The sequence below is a fragment of the Momordica charantia genome, assembly GCF_013281855.1.
Source record: "Momordica charantia cultivar OHB3-1 chromosome 6 unlocalized genomic scaffold, Mcharantia_2.0 BLBB01000006.1, whole genome shotgun sequence".
Lineage (NCBI taxonomy): Eukaryota > Viridiplantae > Streptophyta > Magnoliopsida > Cucurbitales > Cucurbitaceae > Momordica > Momordica charantia.
In genome coordinates, this window is record NW_028275164.1 from 6044918 (window position 1) to 6067696 (window position 22779).

The 22779-nt window shown below is 33.8% G+C and overlaps 3 protein-coding genes across 8 annotated transcripts; all 3 read right to left on the reverse strand.

Annotated features, from left to right (window-relative positions):
* Positions 1–19: 19 nt before the first annotated feature.
* On the reverse strand, positions 20–4155 carry DER1 (DERLIN-1). Its single transcript, XM_022289397.2, has 7 exons — positions 3997–4155; positions 3632–3767; positions 1899–1972; positions 1672–1765; positions 1051–1179; positions 778–938; positions 20–461 (listed from the first exon to the last, which is right to left on the reverse strand). Exons 1-7 carry the CDS (start codon positions 4011–4013, stop codon positions 344–346), a joined length of 729 nt encoding a protein of 242 aa, XP_022145089.1. The 5' UTR covers positions 4014–4155; the 3' UTR covers positions 20–343.
* Positions 4156–6330: 2175 nt separating this feature from the next.
* On the reverse strand, positions 6331–7772 carry LOC148210596 (leucine-rich repeat extensin-like protein 7). Its single transcript, XM_088124886.1, has one exon. The coding sequence runs from the start codon at positions 7660–7662 to the stop codon at positions 6430–6432; it is 1233 nt and encodes a 410-aa protein (XP_087981012.1). The 5' UTR covers positions 7663–7772; the 3' UTR covers positions 6331–6429.
* A 6969-nt stretch (positions 7773–14741) lies between these two features.
* Positions 14742–20886, reverse strand: LOC111014435 (NAC domain-containing protein 75). 6 transcript variants are annotated; one of them, XM_022289158.2, is made up of 6 exons: positions 19748–20886; positions 19430–19607; positions 18604–19160; positions 17584–17952; positions 16210–16323; positions 14742–15299 (listed from the first exon to the last, which is right to left on the reverse strand). In XM_022289158.2, the coding sequence occupies exons 1-6, from the start codon at positions 19874–19876 to the stop codon at positions 15204–15206; spliced, it is 1443 nt and encodes a 480-aa protein (XP_022144850.1). In that variant the 5' UTR covers positions 19877–20886; the 3' UTR covers positions 14742–15203. The 6 variants fall into 6 exon arrangements, with proteins under 6 accessions (XP_022144850.1, XP_022144851.1, XP_087982135.1 ...); XM_022289159.2 differs by having other exon boundaries at positions 14742–15296; positions 19748–20879; XM_088126009.1 differs by having other exon boundaries at positions 14742–15296; positions 17584–17937; positions 19748–20878.
* Positions 20887–22779: the final 1893 nt, after the last annotated feature.

Sequence of the window (22779 nt, forward strand, 5' to 3'; positions counted from 1 at the left end):
TCTATTTTCTCTACTGAAGTCGATAAACATATACTATTTATTCAGGGCTGCACAGAGAAAATTAGAGAGTCTAAACATAAAACAATATTTAAAACCCCTTAATCTCTAGTATTTCTAATCAGAAGAATTGGCCAAACTCGAGCACCTGCTGATTACTATTCATGAAATAAATGTAACATTCGTAAACACAAGGGCACCATTCATGAAATTAAACGAATATTCGCTTGCGATAAATCTTTCCGAACCGAACCGAACCGAACCTATCCCCCTCTCTTCATGTTGTTAGCAGGCACAATCTGAAAACTTCCAGTGTTGGAAATTTCTTTCTTACACAGAAGCAGGTTTAGTCATTAAGCCGATAAGCCCTCCCTCTGAAAGCTCCACTCGTACCCCTATCATCGGTAGGCTGCGCACGTTGAACTGGTGGAGCTCCAATCCTCCACCTTGAGACTAACCTATGACTGTAGAAATTGTTAAAGAAATGCTAGAAAAAACAAGACATAAACAATGCAAAAAACTACACAGATGGGTGAACATTGAACAATGGAAAAGTAAAGATAATCTGATGAATAACTGATTATATGCCACTGTGTAATTGACTTCTTTCTTTAGTTGGTGGGGAAGGAGACCGACATTCATCATACATTTTTTTTTTAAAAAACAGAGAAATAGACAAGAATAAGGCAGAATAAAGGTGCATAGAATCCATCTAATGATAATCTCAAATTGAGAAACCAAGGAAAATCTGTCATTAAAAAACCAAAAGAAGAAGGATACACCCAAAATGGAGTTCTTAATATGTTCTTTCCGCCAGCTAGTGGATGTAACACGGTCAAGAAGTAATACAGATGCCCTGCGAGGATTCCAAGTAGATCAGGTACAAGAGGTGAACCAAAAATGACATCAAGCGCTAGCATGGCCCATGGCAGATAAAATGCCTGCACAAGAAGCATTACATTGGTGTTGCAGATACCAGAAACTGAGAGACATTATCCTAGGGTGAAAAAGGTTCAATTTGGGCAAAACCTAAATCAATGCCGTTGGCCATACCTTAAGAGTCACGAGGCCATATAAGTTGATCTGTGCATTTGGAAATTCTCTACTCCAGACATAGAGAAGCATAAACACAAGTGATATCCCTAAGAATGGCGACCAGAAGATTGGGATAGCGGAAAGTACCTATTCAAGAGGAAGCATCCAAAAAAATATATAATTTCACATGTCGGCAAAAATATTCTACCTAAAATAAAGATTCAACAAGTCTCTTAGATGGGAGTATTTCAAAATTCCCAGAGGCACAGAGATACGAAAGAGTCAAAGCTGTCAGAAAATCTTCATCTACTAGTTGCTCAATGAAATATATTAAACATTATAAAAAATAATGACACGAAATACAGAACTTTTCAGGTGGCAACATTGTACTAACTAATGATTTTTTACTCAAACTGATGATATGCTTCATGAAACTGCAAATGAACGAGTACCAGCAAAATAATTGGAGCAAGGAAAAAAAAACATTTTAAAGTCCAGTTGCCTTTTCACACGATCTTTTCCGCAAACATTATTGTCGCGATTGAAACCACTGCAAAATCTACTATTTTTACAAATAGATAAAACTGAGAAGAACCACTGCAACTAAATGAATGATTTAATAAAGATCCTCACACACACCAATAATGTCAAGGCTCCAAATATCATCATCCACAGAAAATCTGCTGTTCGCCTTTGAAATGGTCCATTCTCAAGTTGAACCCCATATCTTGCTCTGTAAAGGCACAACCATGAAACTATTAGTGCATCATAGACCTTCTTGAGAGTTTGAACACAAAGCCTCCACTTTTCATGAAATAGTACTGCCAGTAGTTCATGCAAAAATTTGATCACACATGAAAACTTACATCATTAGCAAACGAATTCCAAAATTGATAGAAAATTTTCCAAGGAATAAGAAGTTTGTGAATAGCCTCCATACCTGAAAATAAAGGTGAACTTGTATAAATAAATTGTAATTGGAAAGAAAACGTTGGAATTCATATTAAAGAATTAGTGCACAGGGATAGGCATCAATCTCCAGGGATCATCATTTAAGAGTATTCAGTGCAAAGAATGTTCTAATTCATGACAACTTGACAGCAGTCACAGCACAGTCATTTTCACTGAATGATCAGATACTATTATACCTAAATTTCATAAATATAAGGAATTCAAACCACCAAAAGAAAAGAAATAAAGGGCCAAACTTACACCGTTCTCTCAATTTGTACAGAACCACTTTTCTTGCTTAATTAAGAAAAAAGATATGACAATTTCCTAGATAAAAAATGATAATTTCTTTTGGCAACTATGGATGAAAAACAATAATTGCTAATTCTTTTCTCCTTAGAATTTAAAATCCACAGCATAGGTTATAACTGGTTTCTGCACAGATTTTCCTAACTTGGGTTCCATGTAAAAATCCTTGTCCTTGTGTCTCTCCCCTTTCACTATTTTTACTTGCCTTGTTCTTGTGTTCTCCCCTTCACTATTTTTACTTGACTTGCCCTTGTGTTTCTCCCCTTTATTGTGTTGACTACATCTCCACACTCGGGCTACTTACACATTAAATTGGGTGCAACGATATCTCAATTTAAATAAAAAGTTCAAGGATGATGAAAACAGTAACTAGGATGAAGAGGAGCTCTTGAAGACACCATAACATTGAACTGGTAAACTAAGTTATGGTGGTCAAATTTCATTATCAGAATCTACTTAAAATAGTTCTAAATCTAATTCCAACCCTCTTGTTCGGAAATGGGCTTTCTAAAATTAAAATTTTTTGTAAGCTCCTTACTTTAGAAGTGTACAGAACAAGTATGGAAGGAAATATAAGCATTGGGGAGAGGAGATTTTACACAGTCTCAATTAATCTGATGGGATGATTGCCTTACCCTACAAAATTTTGACATAAAATTTTTTGTGTAAAATATCCTAAAAATCATGACCTTTTAGGAAAGCAAGGCAAGTTTCATAGATATGGAGAAAATTACAAAACTATCCAATACCAAAAGTTCCTAACAGAACAAGAACCCCTATTGGAGCTTACAAAAAAAAACCCACACCAATTACAATTAGATTAGTATTAGTTATATGATGAGCATAGACTACGTAGTTGCTAAAGTGATCCAAGGCTCGAAACATGTCCTCAAAAGTTACTGAAAGATGTTTACCATATTCCTTTCAACAATTTGACTAATAATATATTCCTGATCTGTCTAAATTCCTTGAGCTAAAATGAGATAAAATAAAAAAAGATTTTACACAATTTAGCTGAAAAAAATACTTTTTACCAAACTAAAAATAAACTGTAGACCCTACGAAAAGGAAAAGGAAACTTGTGTGCCATTTCGAAAATTTTAAACTAGGAGATTTTGATTATTTTCCAAAAAGTCAACCAAACAGGAAATTCTTAATTTCAGAGATTTCCATACCACTCATAGGTATTAAATTTTATACCCCTTGGAAAGAAAAAGAATGATTGGGAACAATGTGGAACAAACAGAATAAAAGCCCAAATTAAAGTAAGAGTTATCAGATGTTAAACAAAAATTATACAGACAAAAAGAAGCACTATCCTGACAATTAAAGTCAATACCTGAAAATGCTTGAATACGAGTCCGTGGATCAACGCAATATGGACGGGACCGTATAAGCCAAGTTGAAAGGCTGTAGTAGCCAGAAGGCACAGGGTTCCATATCCCTTACTTATAGGTGGAAGAGAGTTGTAATATCTGAATCGTGATTAAAAAACAAAAAATGGTCAGGATATAGATTAAAATCAGAGTAAAGAATAAAAGCAGACATTGAGCGTGAAAAAAAAAAGCAAGACGAGGCATAATTTCAAAACGGAACAGACCAATATAAAGCTAACAAAATTGAAGCATCGAAGAACAGAAAAACAAAATACAAAATTCGTAGATTGAAATTTAAACAGGAAAATGAATGGAGAAGCAGTAATACTCGGCAGGAGAAGACATTGTAGACGCAGAAATCAAAAAATCGAAGTAACTCCGGATATGGAGATCTCTCACTTAAGAAATTTCACCGCTTGGAGACGAACAAAACTTAGCAAACAAGAAATCAGAGGTAGGATAGGGGCGTTGGGGAAGAAAAAAATTAATCCAAATAAACCCAGAATGTTCCTCTTCCCAAGTTCCTTCCCTCTGGCACGTGCGGATTACTGGGCTGGGTAAAATGCACCGAGTTGGGTCCATATTAAGATATGGACTAGGCCCAAACAATCCTCCCTTTCTGATCCAAACTTTTTTTTTTTTTAATTTACGGGAAAAGGTTTTATTTTTTTCTCTCTCTTAATACGAAAACAACGAGTGACACGAAAAATTTACTTCTATCTTAACAAATAAGCTATACATAGGTTTGTCTTTAGGTAAAATAGTTTCTATCTAGGATTATAATATGATATTATTAAATATAGTTAGAAGTATAGAGACTCCATCCAACATTTTACAAATACTAAAATTAATTAAAATTGAAAGGAAAAGAACCAAAATAAACTAAAACTAAAATTAGAGACCAAAATAGTAAAATAACAGCAATTATCAAAACAACTACAATCATATAATTGACAGCCATCTAGTAAGTTTAATATCATAAATCAATAATGTTTTCCTTGAAGTGTCCTTAAATATAGGCGGCAAAACTGGGACTCCAATTAAAAAATTATATATATATATTAGCAGCCACATGCAAACGTACCCCGATCCCAATCATATCGTATTACTGCCAGGCCTATGGGTGGTGGGGCCAGGGAGGTGCCACGTGGGCACGTTATCGTGAATAGAAGTACGTGTGTCGTTGGTAAGTGAAGTGGGCCTATGGGTTGATTTTGGATCTGGACGTGGTTTCTGCATGTGGGCTGTCGCTCTCTGGGCCGCACCTAATCTGGTCCAATCTCTTTCGTCTTAATTTATTTTATTTCTCATTATCTAACTTCCCATAATAAAACTGTATATAAGTAATTGTCATACCTTAATTATTAAATTACTTTTTTTTTAAACAACATGTTAGGTGTGGAATCGAACTCACAACCTCTTAGTTGGAGACATATATCAATTACCGCTGAACTATACTCGCTTTGACAATTATTCAATTACCTTTGATATATATTATACTCATGTAATTATGTATCATTCGATTCGAACATAGTTTAATAGATAAAACATCTATTACTTATCTAAAAGTCGATAGTTTGATCACTATATTACATATGGATTAATTTACGGCTACGTGATTAATGATGTACTTATTAATCTTTTTTTTTTCTTTTACAACCGAATATTTAGAGGATGATTTTGAACCCACCATCTTTAAAGTTTGAAATATATATGTTTCAACGAGACTTATTTATCTAAGACCTGAAATCATGAGAGATTTTTAAGGTAATTTCACTATTTTAACTTATCTCCTGATATATTTATTATTGTGAAATTAAAGAAAAAACTTATTATCCCCTACTTATCAAGCATTTGCTCTGAAATTTTTGTCATGCTTGGGTTTTTTTGTCCCTACCAGCTTTTTTTTTAATTTCGAATTTAAAGAAAAAGACAAAATTGTTTATTTTCATATTATTTTAGATATGTTACATTACATAATATATCTAAGAATCTAAGATTGCAGTTGAAATCCCATTTCTGCCCCCTGCAGAGAGGAATATTACTAGGTGGTTCTAGGCTATTAGTACATTCTACGGGGGCACATATGTCAGAAATGTCACATTGGACAGTTCTAGAACTGGGAAGATTTATTTTTAATAACAGCAAATTGATGCAGTATTATCTATTTCTAATGATGTGTATTTTTTGAGATAAACGTAAAAGATTTTCTGGTAGTTTGATCCGACTTTTAAAACATCTAATAATTGAAAAACTTAAATGAATTTCTAATCAAGTTTGGGAAAAAAGTATAGACAAGCTTTCTCGTGTTTCTGATAATTTAACCTCTATATGCGACTTGATTTTGTTTTTTTCTAGGACAAGGATGAGATTTCTTCCCCTAACAATTATTTTATATACTTAAATATCATTGTTTGAATTTAAAGTAATTGATCGAAATGTCACCCAATTTTATATTTTATATAATACTGATGGATTGGATAAATTTAATTTATTTACTAACCAAATAAGAACTGACATAAAATTTGGTTCGGCCGCAGCGTTCAAGATCAATCTACTTCGCGAACAAGAACAATTTAAAATGTGATCAACTACATCATTCCCATTATTGGAAAATATCCGATCTGTTCTACGCCAACCACCACAAATCAAAATCGCCGGATCGGAGAATCAATTAACTCCATTAATAAATTAGAGTCAAATTAGCCAAAACACCATTAATCACTGTTAAAAATCAAAATCAACGACAAACCCATCCCTCTCATGGCGGCGACGAACTGAGCTCAGTCTCCGGCGTTTCCGCCAGCGTCCCACAAATCAGAGGCTTCACAACAGAAGGAATTCTGAAGCAATTCAAGCTCCCCCCAGGAATCACAGAGCACTCCGGATGAGGCCTCTGCATGTCCCTCCCAGAAACGCAATTTCCCGAGAAATCAAATCCCAGATTCCCAAGAAAGTGACGCGAACACTCCCCGCTGATCCCAGAAAAGAAATTGAAAGAAACCGTCAGATTCACGAGCCTCTTCAGCGAACAAACCAAATCCGGGAGAACCCCAGAGAGCCTGTTGTGCGCCAAATTCAGAATCTGAATTTCCCTCAAACAGGACAGCGTCTCCGGCAAATGACCCATCAACGAATTGAAACTCACATCCAGAACTTCCATTTCCGAGAAAAGCCCGATCCCCTCCGGAATACACCCCGTCAATTGGTTGTTCAGAAACAGAATTTCTCGAAGCGTGGAACCCACGAGCCCGAACCCAGTTGGGATGCTCCCGCTCAGTTTGTTATTCGCCAAATTGATCACAGAAGCAGGGGAATTCCCCAAATTCCGCGGGAGCTCGCCGTCGAAATGGTTGTTGTTGAGGAAAATCGCGTCGAGTTTCTTGTTGAAGAGATCTTCGGGGATGGGGCCGTGGAAATCGTTGAATCTGAGGTCTAAATACACGAGATTCGGGATGTATAATGTGGGAGTGGGGAAAGGGCCTGAGAGGAGATTGTTGCTGAGGTCCAATTCTTGGAGAGACGACATTTCTGCGAAGGAATCGGGGACGGCGCCGGAGAATCGGTTGCTGTTGAGGTGGAGGAGAGTGATTTCGGTGAGGAAAGAGAGCTGGCTGACGAGAGTACCTGAGAGATTGGCGTGATTGAGGTCGATTCCGGCGACAATGTCGACGGCGGACGACGTCGTTTCGTCCTCGACTTGTGCGCAGAAAACCCCTTTGTAAGAACACACGTTGGGTCCGACCCAGCTGGTTAAAATCCCTAGTGGGTCGTCGGTAATGGCGGATTTCCAGGCCTGGAGTGCGGTGTAAGCTCTGTTCAGCCTCGGGACCGGAGACCCAGATGGGATTCCGCCGATCCAGACACTGCCGGCGCCGTCGCCGATGGTGACGCCGACTCCGATTCCGCCATTGACGTCGACTCCGAAGCTTCCAGTTGCAGGAGGATTCGCGAGGAGGAAGAAGAAGATGAGAGAAGTGAAGAAGTTGCTCATTTGTTTTTGGTTTATTTGATTCGGGGAGTGGTCGAGAGGTTTTATTTGTCAAAATTAGGTAGCGGCCTCGGGGAGAGTAGCCATGGAAGTGAATTTCGCATAAACAGCTCTTTTTTTAAAAAAATATTTTTTAAATTCCATCTTCAATTATTAATCTTGTTTGTTTTAATTTGACTGATCATCTCGTGAACCATCTTGTTTTGGTTTTATAGGGGGCTATATCTTATTCTTATTTACGTTGGTCTAACCTAAGATCTACAATAATGATTACTCTTTTTCTTTTCTTTTCAACTTTACCCTGTTGGTAGATGTAAGTACAATAATTTTGTATATATATATAAATAGGAAAAATAGTTGTATAATGAGATGGTTTTTTAAATCTTTATAAAATGAAAACAGTTAAAATTCCTTCAATAAGATATTGCTTTACTATTTTTATAAATATTTAAAATAGCATGAAGAACTTAAAAAAATATATATGAATATAATTTAGTGAAATTGTATTGGGTAGCTAAACTTTTATACATATTTACAAAAATGTCAATCACTTTTGTATTTTGCAAATATGGCAAAATATTTGAATTTTTATTCTCGAAATTTTTATTATTTCAGTTTTACCCTGATATACATCTGATGTATATTTGATATACGTCCGATTGATGTATATTTGATATACTTCCGATATATGTCTGATATACTTCCAATCTACGTCTGATGTACATCTAATGTATCTCTGATATATATCAAATGTACATATCATACATTTAATATACATTTGATGTATCTCTAATTTATGATATACTAAATATATTTATAATGATATACCTATGTATATCTTATTTGATATATATCCAAAGTATCTTTAATGTATATCAATGTCATATTAAATATATTTGTAACTGATATCTGATATACATCCGTAGATATCAATAGATCACAGATGTATCAATGTTAGATATCAGTAGATATAATTGTTATATCAATAGTAAATTAGATACGTATTAAGGTGAGAGAAGTTGAAGTTGGGCCTGGGCATGGCTACAAGATCCGAAAACTTGAAGAGAGCCCAAAACAGAGTCCTCGAAGATCCCAGTTCATGTGCAGTACAGACACGACAAAAGCCAAGGCCATAATTTCACTAAATCTCCGACACGACAGCAAAATCACCACAGAACCGAAATTGGACAGATTATATAAATGGGATTTTTTTCATTTTAATTCACTGTTTGTAAAAAAGAAAAAAGAAAAAAAAAGAAAAAAAAAGAAAAAGGGAAAAAGAAAAAGATTATCGAGCTGTTAAATGAATATGGTTGCTCCACGATAATGGGGGAATAGGATAGGAGCCAAATATCTTCAATTATTGTTTCAGCCGTATCGCGCGCCACGGCCGTCTCGAGAAATAAAGCCTCACATTTTAAATGAACAGTTTGCGTATTCTCACGCATTTTGGGTAATGAATCAATAATTTCTTCACTCGTTTTCCCGGCACCTACTCTTCTCTATACTTTGTTCTCACTTGCCATTCAATTCCTTCCGTTTCTGTTTTATTATTTTATTTTCTCTCCTAACTATATTGTGTATTATTGTTCATCAGGTTTAATTCACGTTAGATATCCTATAGATGATTAAATTTATTATAATAATTCATCAACTTTAGTTTATAGATTTATTGGTGATTTGATTATGTCCAATACGATATCAGAACAGAAGGTCCTGTATTCGAACTCCTTCGTAGCTCAAACACACCAAGGACGAGGAGGAAATGTTCGTGTATTTGATAAAGTGGAGCTCAGCTTGACTCCGACGTGGGGGCACTCTGTCTGCCATTCGATGGGAGGTCAATTTGAGCTGTAAGAGAGGATCTCCCAATTGCCTATGGAAAATTCGTGGAATGACAACTACATTGTTGCAAGGCAGAGCCACACTTCCTGATGTCTCCCTTATTAATTTAAGGTTCACAATATACATGGTCGAGTATCACACCAATGCAAGATTTTGTTTCCAAATTAACAATGGAGTCTATTTAGAAATTATGTCTGATGTGTCAAGCGAGCTAGAATCATGCATTAAATAAATATATTAAATAGACATCGCTGGGTGATGCTATTCTTAAATACACCATTTTGATCATGAAAAAAGTAGGAGATTATGAGGAAAATTGCTCCTCAAAAGACCAATTTAAACCTAGCTCGGTAAATAAATAACAATTACTTTTCTTAAAGTTAAAAGTTCAATCTTACACCTCCATATTTGATGTCCTCTACAAAAGATTAGATTTTAAAATTTTCTCTCTAAAGTTACATTCCATGCATGCATATAACGAAAGTTTTATCCCGTTTAACAAAAAATTTATAACTTCAACACTTATTTTGACTGTCTAAAAGCATTTGCAACGTGTTAAACATTACATTATTGAATTTACATGAGCTTAAACCCAATAATTTTTAGTATATAATGCATAATGAGTTAGCTATATCACGGCGTAGGATGATACACACAACACCTAGTACCCATATGATAGACTATGGAAATAATTATTAGATATTTGATAGAGTTATTTAAATACTAATTTCACGTGTTATTTTATTTTTCATATATTTATTTTTTCTATCCTATTGAAAGTGTCTTCTCCAGTTTGGTCTTGAGCAAAAAAAAAATCTATTTAAAATTTTACATTTCTATTAAAAGAGTAAATACAACGTCAGATATATGGTGATTCTTAAATTTGATCACAGTTAATAAGCCCATGTGAATGAGACATTATTGTTTCTTTTTTTTCCCCTCAAACAAGATGGATTAATTAGCTAGGACACTCTGGAAATAAGCAATAAAAGAATTGGGGCTCACAAGAATATAAATGAACAAGAAAATGATATGCCTCAGCACCCAACAAGAAGTCAATAACCAATTAATGAGAATAATTGTGTTATTTTGAGAGTAAATATAGTCTATTGTGTCGGTAAAATTCTATCACCAGAGTTTAACTTTATATTTAATTCTTAGAGTGCATTCACATTCTCAATTTTGGGATCCGAGTGTTTAATTTGACTATTTATTCAAATTGAATTTGTTATCGTTTGACTGCTAAAGCAAGCATATTCGATGATAATTGATATATATCTCCAATTAAAACGTTGTGAGTTCGACCTCAGACCGACCCGTACAGATTTTACTCAACAAAAAAGGATGTGCTGCAGTTGGACTCACTTGATCAAATAAAGTTGTTTGATGAAAAGATTTTTGTTTGTTTTGATGGTAAGTGGGCAACAAGAACTAGAAGAGAAGTCAAAGGACAGCTGGATCATTATAATATAATCACTAATCGGTGAGGAAATGGAAGTGACAGACAGGTTCCCTGCCCATTGCGTACGTCACAAGTTTCCAAATCGGGTCGTTCATCTTGGGCCGGTCCGGGCTTGCCTTGTGGACTGAGATTCTGCCATTGGGCTTCTCAACACCCGCCTTCCCCTGTCTTTTTAAAATTACTTATTTAGCCTTATTTAGAAAGAAAGGAAAAAAACAAAAAACTAAACAAAAAGTTTAAGCTAATTACAAAACTAAACCATATCATAATCCATGAATAACACATTAATTTCTTTTTGGAAAGTGTGTATTTAACTAGGTACCAACCATCTCCTATAAAAAAAAGATTATTATCATCAACCCATACTATACTATTAGAAAGGATAGGTTTGAAACTCAAACCAGATACCAGACCCTCTCATCTTGCACGACGTTTGAACGTTTCGAAGATGAGGAAGAATTAGCCAACGAACTAAAAACTATAGCCAGTTAGCAACTCTAATTTGGGAAGATAATTTTGCCGGCAGAAGACTCTGGTGCTAGCCGGAAAAACTTCATTTTTGTTGATAGATGATCCACTGACAACCATCGATAGAATATCCACTGAATGATAAGTGCGATTACCATAATTGCAGGACATTTCCTAATGCTCTCTTTCAAAAGTAGTGTCTCACACCTTTTCAAACGTACACAATCTTTTTGCATTCAAATAACCTTGATTGCACACCAATGTCCACAACTTTTACTTCGAAGTATACGTGGTCGAGAGGGCATGCACCACACCAGTACAAGATTCTACTTATGGGTAATTGCTACTTAAATTCATGTCACAATCCACTACCTTGAATCGTTTGTTGGCATATGTATAGCCTCAGCCCCAATGCTACACCAAGCATAAATAATATCAAATTGACTATTTATACTTCATTAAACCGAATAATAATATATTATTTTTACATTTCACACGTTAAGATGGAAGCATAATATTTATATAATCACATAAATTCAATCTCCACAAAACCCACTCTTATATCATATATTAACCTTAACACATTGTAAATCTTCAAATGAAATATAAATTTCACAAATAAATGTAATTTCTATAACGCCCATTTACCCCCATAAAGCTAAACTAGCCAACGCCAATAGCACTGTGCATTAATTCTGTAAGTTAAAGTTGGTCTGAGTGGCCATGGCAACCTTTTTTGGGTTCCAATCAGACATAACATTCCCTTATCCATTCCATGTTTTCAAAACAGGCACTTCCAATTCTGCACATATTAATATATATATATGAATTTATATTAAGTTTGCTCAGAAGATGTACACTGTCCGAGTCCGACCACATTAAAGTACACTAATTATTGGAGGTTACGTACGAGAAGATTTAAGGATTAATTTTAAAAAAAGAAAAAAGAAAAAAGGAAAATTGGTGATTGGTGTGGTAATTTCCGGCACTTTTTCCATTAAAAAGTTTATTCTTGTCCTCTCCTTCTTTATTCCTCCACCATTTACACTTTAGAAGCTAAGCTACCACATGAAATTGCTCACCTTCTTCCTTTTTCTTTTACTTAGCTCGATTTCAGCTTTGTTTTGTGCATGTTTCCATTTGATCTTTATGGGAAAATAATATCTGCCTCTTAAATTTTACAAGTTTATTTTAATTAAGTTTGGCATAGTTTAAAATTCCATTTCCATAGAGTATAATTTTATGCAACATGCACGGTACCCGTTTCGCAGTTTACAATGGTAAGAAAAACATATAAGAGACTGTTATATATATTTGTATGGATAAGACAATGTCTTTAATAATTGTGTTTTAGGATTCTATTCTTTTTTTTTTTCTAGGAAAATTTAAACTTATTTATTGAAATTAGATTGCAAGATAAAAGAATAATTATGTTGGTCAACAACAATGTTTTAAAATAATCGTTAAGGAAAAAGACATTGGTCAAGAGATTCTTCTAAATATTTTAAAGTCCTCTTTTTTGTTGAAAATTTCAAATAATTAAATGTAATAAGTTAGTTCAAGAAAGCTTCAGAAAAAATTATAAAAACTTTCAAATATCCTATACTGTTTTTTAATACATCAGATATAATGATGGAGTATCGAACCTCCGACCGTAGAAGAATAAACAAGGTGCTTTAACCGTTGAGTCATATTCACATTTAGTATTTATATATAAAATTTGAGGGGAGGAGTGTACAATTATTCAAATCTCATCAACATATATATATATATATAATCCCATCTTTATAACTTTATCTTTCAAAAGAGAGACACTAAATGGAGACAAAAATTAAAATATAACAAGGAAAAAGGATGCTAATATTATTCTCTTTATCCTAGCTAGCTCCACTTTAATTTATTCTCCATTGTTACAAATTTAAATTTCCTCAATAAGGGGCTCATAACTAGAATATAATATTTACCCATATTCTTTCCTTTTAGGGTCACCTAAAAAAATACTATTTACTTTTTAAAAATTGTTTTGTAACCTGAGTCAAACTTTAAAAATTAAAAAGAAAAGCAATTTTATAAATCTTCTTTTTCTGTTATTAAAATTCAACCACAAAGATTTTAAGGTTATATTTAAAAAACCTAGAAACTAAAACATACAATTTATTAAATAAGAACCATTGGACTGTTCCCCCCCAAATTTAGGTTTTTAATTTGAAAAAAATCAAACTTGTTTTACCCACAATATTTTTTATTTTGTTCTTCATATATTTAACAATAGGTTTAAATACCAACTCATTTTCTTTATTTAACTTAAAAGAGTTTTTTTTTCTTATTTTTTTGGACGTGTCCATTTTGGTTATTTTACTTTCAACTTTAGTTCATTTTAGTTTTGGTACTTTCAAACGACCACTTTGATCTATAATTTATCTATATACTTTTAAAAGGTAACCATTTCAATATCTTCATTTTTTTCAATCAGTATCTTAGCACGATACTCACTCACTAAATTTCTTGAATTGTAGTAATAAATTAGTAATAATTTCTTTTATTGTGTATAAAATGTTGTAAAATTTTGCAAATAATAACAAAAATAGACGTTTTTAAAGTATAAGTATTAAAATGAACCAAAATTGGAAGTACAAAAACAAATTGAACGTTTTAAAACTAGATAATCTAAAAAATGAACCAAAATCAAAAGTACAAGGACCAAATTAGCATTTAAACCTTAATAACATTATCGTTAAATTTGTAACAAATTTTGAAAAAATGTAAATAAAATTATGGTTTTTAAACTTGTCTACAATTTTAAAGACAATTTAGAAAATATATTACATATAAAACTTCTTCTTTATTAACAAAATATTAACAGCTAAGACATCCACCAACCTTTTCAAAAAGTTAAATGTCAAATTCTCACCCCACAATTCTAATGTTATATTCTAAAAGCAAAACATTAGAACAAATCAAAATCAATATAAAAAGTTTCTGAACAATCTTACTTTTTTGAGTTCGGGCAGAGGTTAGAACCCATGCAAAGGAACTAAATAATCTCAATTTATTATATAAAAAAAAGAGACAAAAACAAAACCAAAATTTTAAGCATATGCAGTGATCATTGCGATAAAGTAGCTGTATGAGCCAACAAAATGAGAATGTTTTTTCTGCAATATAATTTTTTTTCCTGATCCAAATTTAACTCAATTAGTTAAAATACCTATTTTTACCAAATAAACGTGGTTTGAATATCCATCTCTAAATTTAACAACTTTCAGAACTTAAAAAGAAAAGAACAAGAGAGAGTGAGCCACCAGTATACAAATATATATAGATATAATTTTTTCGTTTAAGAGAAAAAATAAACCAATAAAGAGAATAGCAATAAAGATGGTGTGTAATCATATGAGTGACAACTTTAATTTCATGTAGCTATTCATGTATGTATGTGTATATATAAATATTATAATATATAATATATGCATAGTTTTACTTTCTCTCTCTTCTCTCTCTTATTCCATTCCCTCCCCTCTCTCTCCCTCTCCTATTTTTTCCCCTTTTTTTACTCTCTTGTGTGAAAGGATGATCAATATATATCCAATAGGGAGTGGAAGGAGAGAGCCGGGTTTGTCAGGATCCGAGAAGGGGGAAACGGGGCGATCCATGGGTTTTCGGTGGTTTTTTCCTTTGGCCCACGAGAAGAAATATATAAATAAATTCAGAGGTGGGGTTCGAAGTACCAATGATGAGGACGATGATTATGATATATCTGGTTTTCGGACTATCCGTGCCCGTGGATATTCGGGTTGTCTGGGTCTGGCCAGAACGAAGAATACTTCATCCATTCTGTCTCGCGGCTATTCATGGATGATTCCTGCTAAAAAAACCCACTTCTTTGTCAATGCAACTCAACACAATATTTGTATTAAAAAAAAAACTCAGCACAATATTCAAAATATACATCAAATTTTTTAACCATTAAACACAAAAGAAAGACAAAATTTTACATTCTAATATGTTAATTCTGAAAATTTAGGCTACTTTAAGTTTTATTCTACTGTATTCTAGTTCTTGTACGTAGGGATTTAATCTATTTTAGTTACGTAGTTTTAATTTTTTATACTAGTTGTGACTCAAATCTTTGAGACTATTTTTTAGGAGATTAAATCTGACCATTTAAAAATATAGAAACTAAAATATAAGAAAATTCTAGTCTATTTATTTGATACGACATATTTTTATTATTTAAAAAATTTTAGTGATTCAGTTTTTCATTAAATTCTTTTAAAATATGAAAAATACTTAGCTCAAAGAGCAAATCTTGCCAACCTCAAAAACTGACAATTTATTGTTCTTCAAAAAAAAATTTATGCTTTTACATTTATGTCTCTTGGTTGTTAAAGATTCCATGCTGGCAACCTAATATTAGGTAAGCTAGGTAAACAAGTATTTTCCTAAAAATATTCCAATAAAAATGCGCGACACTAGAGAGTCACAAAACTCCTCCTCATAGGCAAGTAGAGCTCGAAATAGTATTTATACCTAAAAAAGAGATGGTAGACGAAAGAGGAAAAGAAAAACTGAAGAAGAAAAAGTAGTAGAAGTTAACTCCAATTCCTTCCTTTTTCCTTTTTCTTTTCTTTCGGTTCTTTTAACACCTTTTTCTTTCAAGGTTCTTGTATGATAAACAAAAGAAAGAGAAGAAAAAAAAATGGTGGGGTTCATGGAATTCAGAGTCAAAAAGTAATAGAAAAAAGAGAGAGAAATGATATTGACAGTGGACTCACAGGTAGAGGTTGTTTGATGGAAGAATTAGAAGAAGTGCAGCCCATGATGAGTTCTTCCAAGCCTGACGCCGACCTTGCTCCCAATTTATGATGCTCAGCTTCAGCTGCTTCCTGCTTTTTAATTTCCCATTCCACGCAGTCAAATTTCCAAAACACAGACAATGAAATGATAATAATCATCGTCTTATAATAATCATATTCTGACAAGACACAACACTGCCCTTTCAATCTCAATGTTTGTTCTTTTGCTGCCTTTTTACCTAACACCTACATAGCTAGAGCTTCTTCTACCCACATAATTATTTCCCTTGCCAAACTCTTACTCAAACCCCTTTCTATCTCATCATCACTCATTTTTACTTTTCACTTTTGTTTTTAACTCTTGGCTTCTAACCCCATAATTACCAAAGCTTTTGTTTGGGTGTGCATGAGATTAGTAAGAATGAGTTAATTAAGTATCTTTGATCCATTTGGAACATTTTGGAGCGGTGGAAGCCAAATTAGAGATTTTTCTATAAAAGAAAAATTAGTTTTTACTTTCAACTTATTTAGTTATTGTATTTTCAAAATTGTCATCGTACTGGTTCTTGTACTTTTAATAGACCACCAATTTGGTCCTTGTTTGTAGATTTTCATACAAATTTTATACACAATTGAAACATTTTCATACAAATTTATGGCTACATTATTTCAAGAAATTTAGTAAATGCTAAAATATTAACTAAAAAAAGAGATAAAAATGATAATAATAGAACTATTTCTCTTAATTGAAGTTTCTTCTCCTAGTTCTCCTAGTCTCCTTCTTTTGTATGTTTCTCACCTACCCTTAACGAAATAATACCTCTTTTTTTAAAAAAAGAAAAAAGAAAAAAATACAGGACTAAATTAATTGGTTTTTAAACCTATAGTTTTTAACCTAAGAAAGTTCATGCATTTTAAATATGTCCAAGTTTTGAAGTGTTTAATTGTAATATAGGGTTAGTTTCTAATTTTCAAATTGATCATCTAATATTTCAGTGCCACCACCGTGGGGTTTTCTTTTGTTTAGTTTCTTCCCTAATATCCTTTTAAAAGAAGAAGGTAGTTGACCACAAAGTGATCGAATTTCCCTTTATCTTTTTATTATTCTTCTTTTTAACATGTTAACGCAAAAAGCTGTTCAAACCAACCATACATCTTACAAAGCTATTATTTCCAACTCCATGTATATGACCACATAACTGAAAACCTTCCAAATTCAATCTTTTTCGAGAAACCCACAGAAACCCCTCATGCAAAATCTAAAATTTCTCTTCTTTTAACATACAAAAGAACCAAAACCCCATTGGAAAACACAGAAGAATTATGAACAAATATATATTAAAAAAAAAGTACCTGAAAGTGTTGTTCGTTGTGGATGATGATCCGAGAATGATGGTCATGGTATGAATCGACGATGGAGGTGTGGTGGAGAAGAGGAGGAGGAGGAGGAGAGATGATGGTGGAGATTTGGTGGGTGACGTGGAAGCCTGTGGTTGGTAGGTGATGGTGAACAACTGAATGACGGTGATGGTCGTGGGCCACCATCAGGCTCTGATGATGATGATGCTGGTGATCCAATTCCACACCTGCTGCTGCTGCTCTACTGCTCTGCTCTCGCATCTCAAATTCAGCGTTGCTACTGCATGCGCCTGTCCCTGTTGGAGCCTTCGCCATTTTTCTTTCTGTTGAAGCCTCCTCCATCCCCATCTGCGACAAAACGGACTAAAATAAACAAAAGTTGAAGTTGAAAAAATAGTCACGGGAACGGTAGGAAGAAAAATGGAGAAATAAAATCGTAAAAAGTTTTAATTCATTCGCTAAATATTTGCTAATTTTAATAAGGATAAGACTTGGTTTTTATTGGTAAGTAAATATCTCTTGCTCGGAGAAACGACAATTAAAAAAATGAATACACAAAGGAAGAGAGAGAAAATAGAATAAATAGTTGTCGGAAGAGACACCATTTCATTGAAAAAGTATGTGAGAATCATACTAAGAAGTGACTACGTTAAAGTACTTCAATTAAGAAAAATGGTAGAAATACTGTAATTACAAAAAATATTGAATTTAGTTGTTAATTTTTTGACGGTGGTAAGTAGGAAGATATCTACATATAGATAAACACTTAAATTTTATCATTTTTACTAATTATATCAGGTCGAGTAAGTTTACCATCGCCACATCTAACATTTACTGTAACAAAAAGATAGAATTTGAAAATGTTAAAAATATGGGATTTAATTGAAACTTTTTGAAACAAGGGTAACTAACATATATTTGTAGCCTAATTTTGGCAATGTAGGTTATTTCATGAGTGAAGAATAATGAACGAAGTGAAAAAAATTGATGGAAGAATTGGGTATATAAACTAACCTCATCAAAGCTTGTTCTGAAAGGAGCAAATCCAAAATGGTCAGATTTGAGGTGGTGTTGAATATCCAACGAACTAAAGCTGGAAATTGAGGCTCCAACGCCGCCGGCCGGCGACAAAATCTCGTCCGTCGGAGCACTCGCCGTAGTACTCTCCCGTCTCCCCATATTAGGAACCTCGAAACTTCCCTCCGCCGCTGCGACGCTTCTCTCCGACCAGTTGCACTGTCGGGGCTGCGTCTGGTAAAATATCTTAGACACTACCAATTCTCCTTCCTTCTCCTCCTCATGCTGCCCCAAATGGTACTGGTGCATCACCCAGTTGGTTTTTTCGGGTTTTCGGTTTTTTCCAAAGTTCGTGTACAAGACTAGGATTTTCTTGCACCCCTTTTGCTTCCCGTTCGCCATCACCGGCCTCGTTTTCCCCGTCTTGTGCCACCGCGTTTCGCCGCCCTGCAAGTCACATTCCGTCTGGATCTTCCTTCGTTTTCGCGTCCCGGTCGTGTAAGCCTTCGATGGCCTATGGAAAAAATGCCTGCTCAATCCATCCCTCGAAACTCCTGATTCAATGCATACACAAATCATTCAAAAGAGGCCGAAACAACATGACCACACAGTATCGTCCTTTGATTTCGCACTGTTAATGACGGCCACGTTGAATAGTTTTTTTTCGTAAACAAAAAATAACCAAATAAATCTCCCAAAAATCAAAGTTAGGTTGACTTAGGTGCAACCAAACTGTCTTCTACCTGAAAACCTAACTACATTGAATAATGAAACCAAAAAAAAAAAAAAACAAGACAAAATAATAGAGAGAGAAATAAGAGACCAGGAAGTTTCTCAGGATGGGTATAGCAAATTCCATCTTCTCCTTCAATCGTGGGAATGAACTCATCAATCAACGGATGAGATTTCATGTCTTTGGCCTTAACTTTTGCTTCCAGGTGTTCGATCAATTCTTGATCTGTCGGATCAAATTTCACTCCTGCTGGTAGACCTACCCAATCCTGCAACCAACCAAAAAAAAACCCCCCTTTTCAAATTAAACCTAACAAAAATATAAACAATTTCTGGGTTCTTTTAATCAATCCTTTATGAACATGATCAATCAAATAATTCAGATGAACAAAAAAAAAAAAATCAGTACCGGCCTTCCTTCAAGCTTGTGTCCACAGCCAGGGCAGTGTTTAGATCCACACATCTGATGCTGTTCAAGCTTCGCATCTATTATGGAATCAGAGCCACTGATTGAACCAAATTTTGAACTATTTCTCATCTCTATCTTCTCTCTCTACACCACTTCTCGTTCATATCATGAAACAACTCCACCACCAACGACACCGTTTCACAGCAACAACAACAAAAAAAAAAGGCCCCAAAATCTTCAGTTGCTTTAACTGAAACAAGACAGAATTGAAGGAAGCCCAAAAAAAAGAAAAAAAAAAGAAGAAGAAAAAGGGGAGATTGTGCTCTTAATTCAACCTACGCACCGCACCGACCCCTTTAATCCTTTGCTGAATTAAAACAAAGGACAATTTTGTTCTTACAACAGCCGTTTTATTCAATAAAAAAAAAAACCCTTCAATTTGGGTTTTTTCTTTTCTCTCTCTCTCTCCACACCCTTTTCTTTGAGAGCCTTGACTACAAAAGCAAAAAAGGAAAGAAACGGCCTTCACACAGCTGTTGCTAAATTGCTATACCATATACTTATGGATATTATAATTTATATTCATATACTCGTAGCTCGTATAAGGTAAAGTATTTAATGTTTAAGTATTATTATATTGTAAAGCACACAACTTTATGGGTTGAACGAGCTAATTTTAATATCAGGACACAGAAACAAGGGATTTAAATGAAACCCCATATTAAATTGAAGCACTCTAAAGTAAATAGAATATACATACATGGCGCTTTAATAAAAAGTTATTCGAATTAAGACGTTGGGTGGGAAAAATGAATCAAAATCTAATGTAAACTATATACGAAGTGGAAAAAAAACATGAAATTGGGAATTAAAGATGGGAACTTTATTGTGTTTTCTCAATTATTTTTAGAGGGAGGAGAAGTTTTCATCTGTTGATGGGGTTTTGAGCTGTGGCCATGATGCCTTTTGGCCATGAATGATGAGAGAGAGAGAAGAAGAAGAGGAGAGAGAGAGAGATTGCTTGATAAGAAAGGGAAATGAGGAGTAGAGAGTGTAGTACTGGAATATGGACCACCACCAAGAGTTGTAATTAGAGCTGACTTAAAAACCCTAAAAAATTTTAAAGGGTCTACGGAGGGGAAACTTGGTCCACAAGCAGAGTGACCATTCAAGAAGCTGTTTTTATTTATTTTTTTAGGGTTGTGTTTGGTTTTCCAAATTAAGAGGGGTTGGATGTGTATAAACCCGAGCAGTTGTATTCTCTGTAATCAGAATAGCGAGTCTTTGGACCACTTATTTCTCCATTGTCCTTACTCTGCATCTGTATGAGAGTGTTTGCCTGACTTCTTCAATATCTCCATGGCGGTTTCTTACTAGAGTTGAAATTTCATTTCGGAATTTATCAACATATCTATTGAAATTTTTCCAATAGTAGAAATGTGCTATGGTGCAATGATTTTAGCTCTATTATTTTTTTGGTTCATTTGGTTGGAGAGAAACAATCGTCGCTTCTAAGAAGCTTTCAGATGCTTCAAAATTACTGCTAATTTCACTTGGTTTTCAAATTCGACGTTCTTTTGTAATTATAGTGCTTTTACTTAACATCCTCTATTTGTTGGGTCTGTAGGGTGATTGCAAACAAAGTCCACAATGACTAGGGAAATGAATGATCATGGGTATATAATAGAGGACAATTATCTCGGTATGAGGCTTTTTGGATGAAACCAAAAGCAAAGCCGTGAGATTATGCCCAAAACAAAAACGGACAATATCATACAATTGTGGAGATACGTAGATACTCGAGATACCGTTGTGTATTTCTTACATACTTTTGTGAATGAATGGTGTTTTTTCTTTTAAAAAAATTAAAAGGGGTTGGACTATTGTTACACTTCGGTGGGGTCCATTTGTAAGAGATCTTGTGTTCTGCTGCCTGGGAAAAAGTAATATATAAATAAATAAATATATATATATGAGAATGAGATCAGATGATGGCTAGGCTTCACGTTTTGTTCACATTCTCATTCAGTAATGTAGGAACCAAATGATGGATTGAGAAGGCTCCACTTTCCCACCAACCTTTTCTTCTTCTTCTTCTTCTTCTGCAATTTCCACATCCGTATGCTCCTAATTCTTTCCTATAAATATCAATCAAAATTAGGGCGGTGAAATGGGTTCGGACAGTTGAAAATAAACGTAAATCCAAAGATTTTTTAATAGCTCGAAATCCAAGAACACCCATGGCATGGCATATTATCTAAAAACCTCTTTTCTTACAATACTGACTCGTTCGTAAGATCTATGATTTAATAGTAGAGAAGAAAAATGTAGCTTTAAATGTAACTAGAATTGACATTTATGAATCTAAACATGGTTCGGTTGATAAAATAAAGATTATGATCATTTTTAAGATGAATAGTCCAATATTCTACCCTGAAATTTTGAACTAAAAAAAACTATAATTGAAAATTTGATTAATGTAGAATATATTAGGTTAAATTACAAATTTAGCTGTCCCAACCATTCAATTTTAATTTTGTATTTAGTAAATTTCTTAACTTTAAAAAGTGGAAGGTTCAATGACATATTAGTCGCTTAATTTTTAGAGACAAAAATTTAAAAGTTGATAAACTTATTAGATGCACTAAACTTATAAATTAGTCTATATGTTAATGAATTGACATCAAATATATTAGTCAATTAGTGATTTGTGATTGATTAGTGACATGTATTAATAAATAAAAGATTCATATTTTTTAAATCATAATAATTTCCTCAAAATTAAATTTGCCTTGGTTTATTTTTTCTTTACTTTGGACGAGCAAGACAAGCGACGACTGATCAGGTTTAATTTATGGATTTTTGCTAAAGAGACTTTTGGCTATATTATGATATTATCTTACTTATGATTAATGAACTATTTAAATTATTTACAAACAAAAAAAAAACTTAATGTTTGTTCCTCATACTTTTCCTGGCTTGTGATTGCAACATTTTTTTTTTTGCCAACTCTGTAAAATGGACTTTTGGGT

Excerpts from the sequence above, each read along its gene's own strand:
- DER1 (XM_022289397.2), bottom strand. Across the intron at positions 1,973-3,631 it reads TCGTATTCAAGCATTTTCAG|GTATGGAGGCTATTCACAAA; the intron begins GTATTGACTTTA and ends CTTTATTTTCAG. Across the intron at positions 1,766-1,898 it reads GGAATTCGTTTGCTAATGAT|AGCAAGATATGGGGTTCAAC; the intron begins GTAAGTTTTCAT and ends GTGCCTTTACAG.
- LOC148210596 (XM_088124886.1), bottom strand. The coding sequence starts at position 7,662 with ATGAGCAACTTCTTCACTTCTCTCATCTTCTTCTTCCTCCTCGCGAAT.
- LOC111014435 (XM_022289158.2), bottom strand. The coding sequence starts at position 19,876 with ATGAGAAATAGTTCAAAATTTGGTTCAATCAGTGGCTCTGATTCCATA. Across the intron at positions 19,608-19,747 it reads ACAAGCTTGAAGGAAGGCCG|GATTGGGTAGGTCTACCAGC; the intron begins GTACTGATTTTT and ends GGTTGGTTGCAG. Across the intron at positions 17,953-18,603 it reads TCAGAACAAGCTTTGATGAG|TCCGTTTTGTCGCAGATGGG; the intron begins GTTAGTTTATAT and ends TGTTTATTTTAG.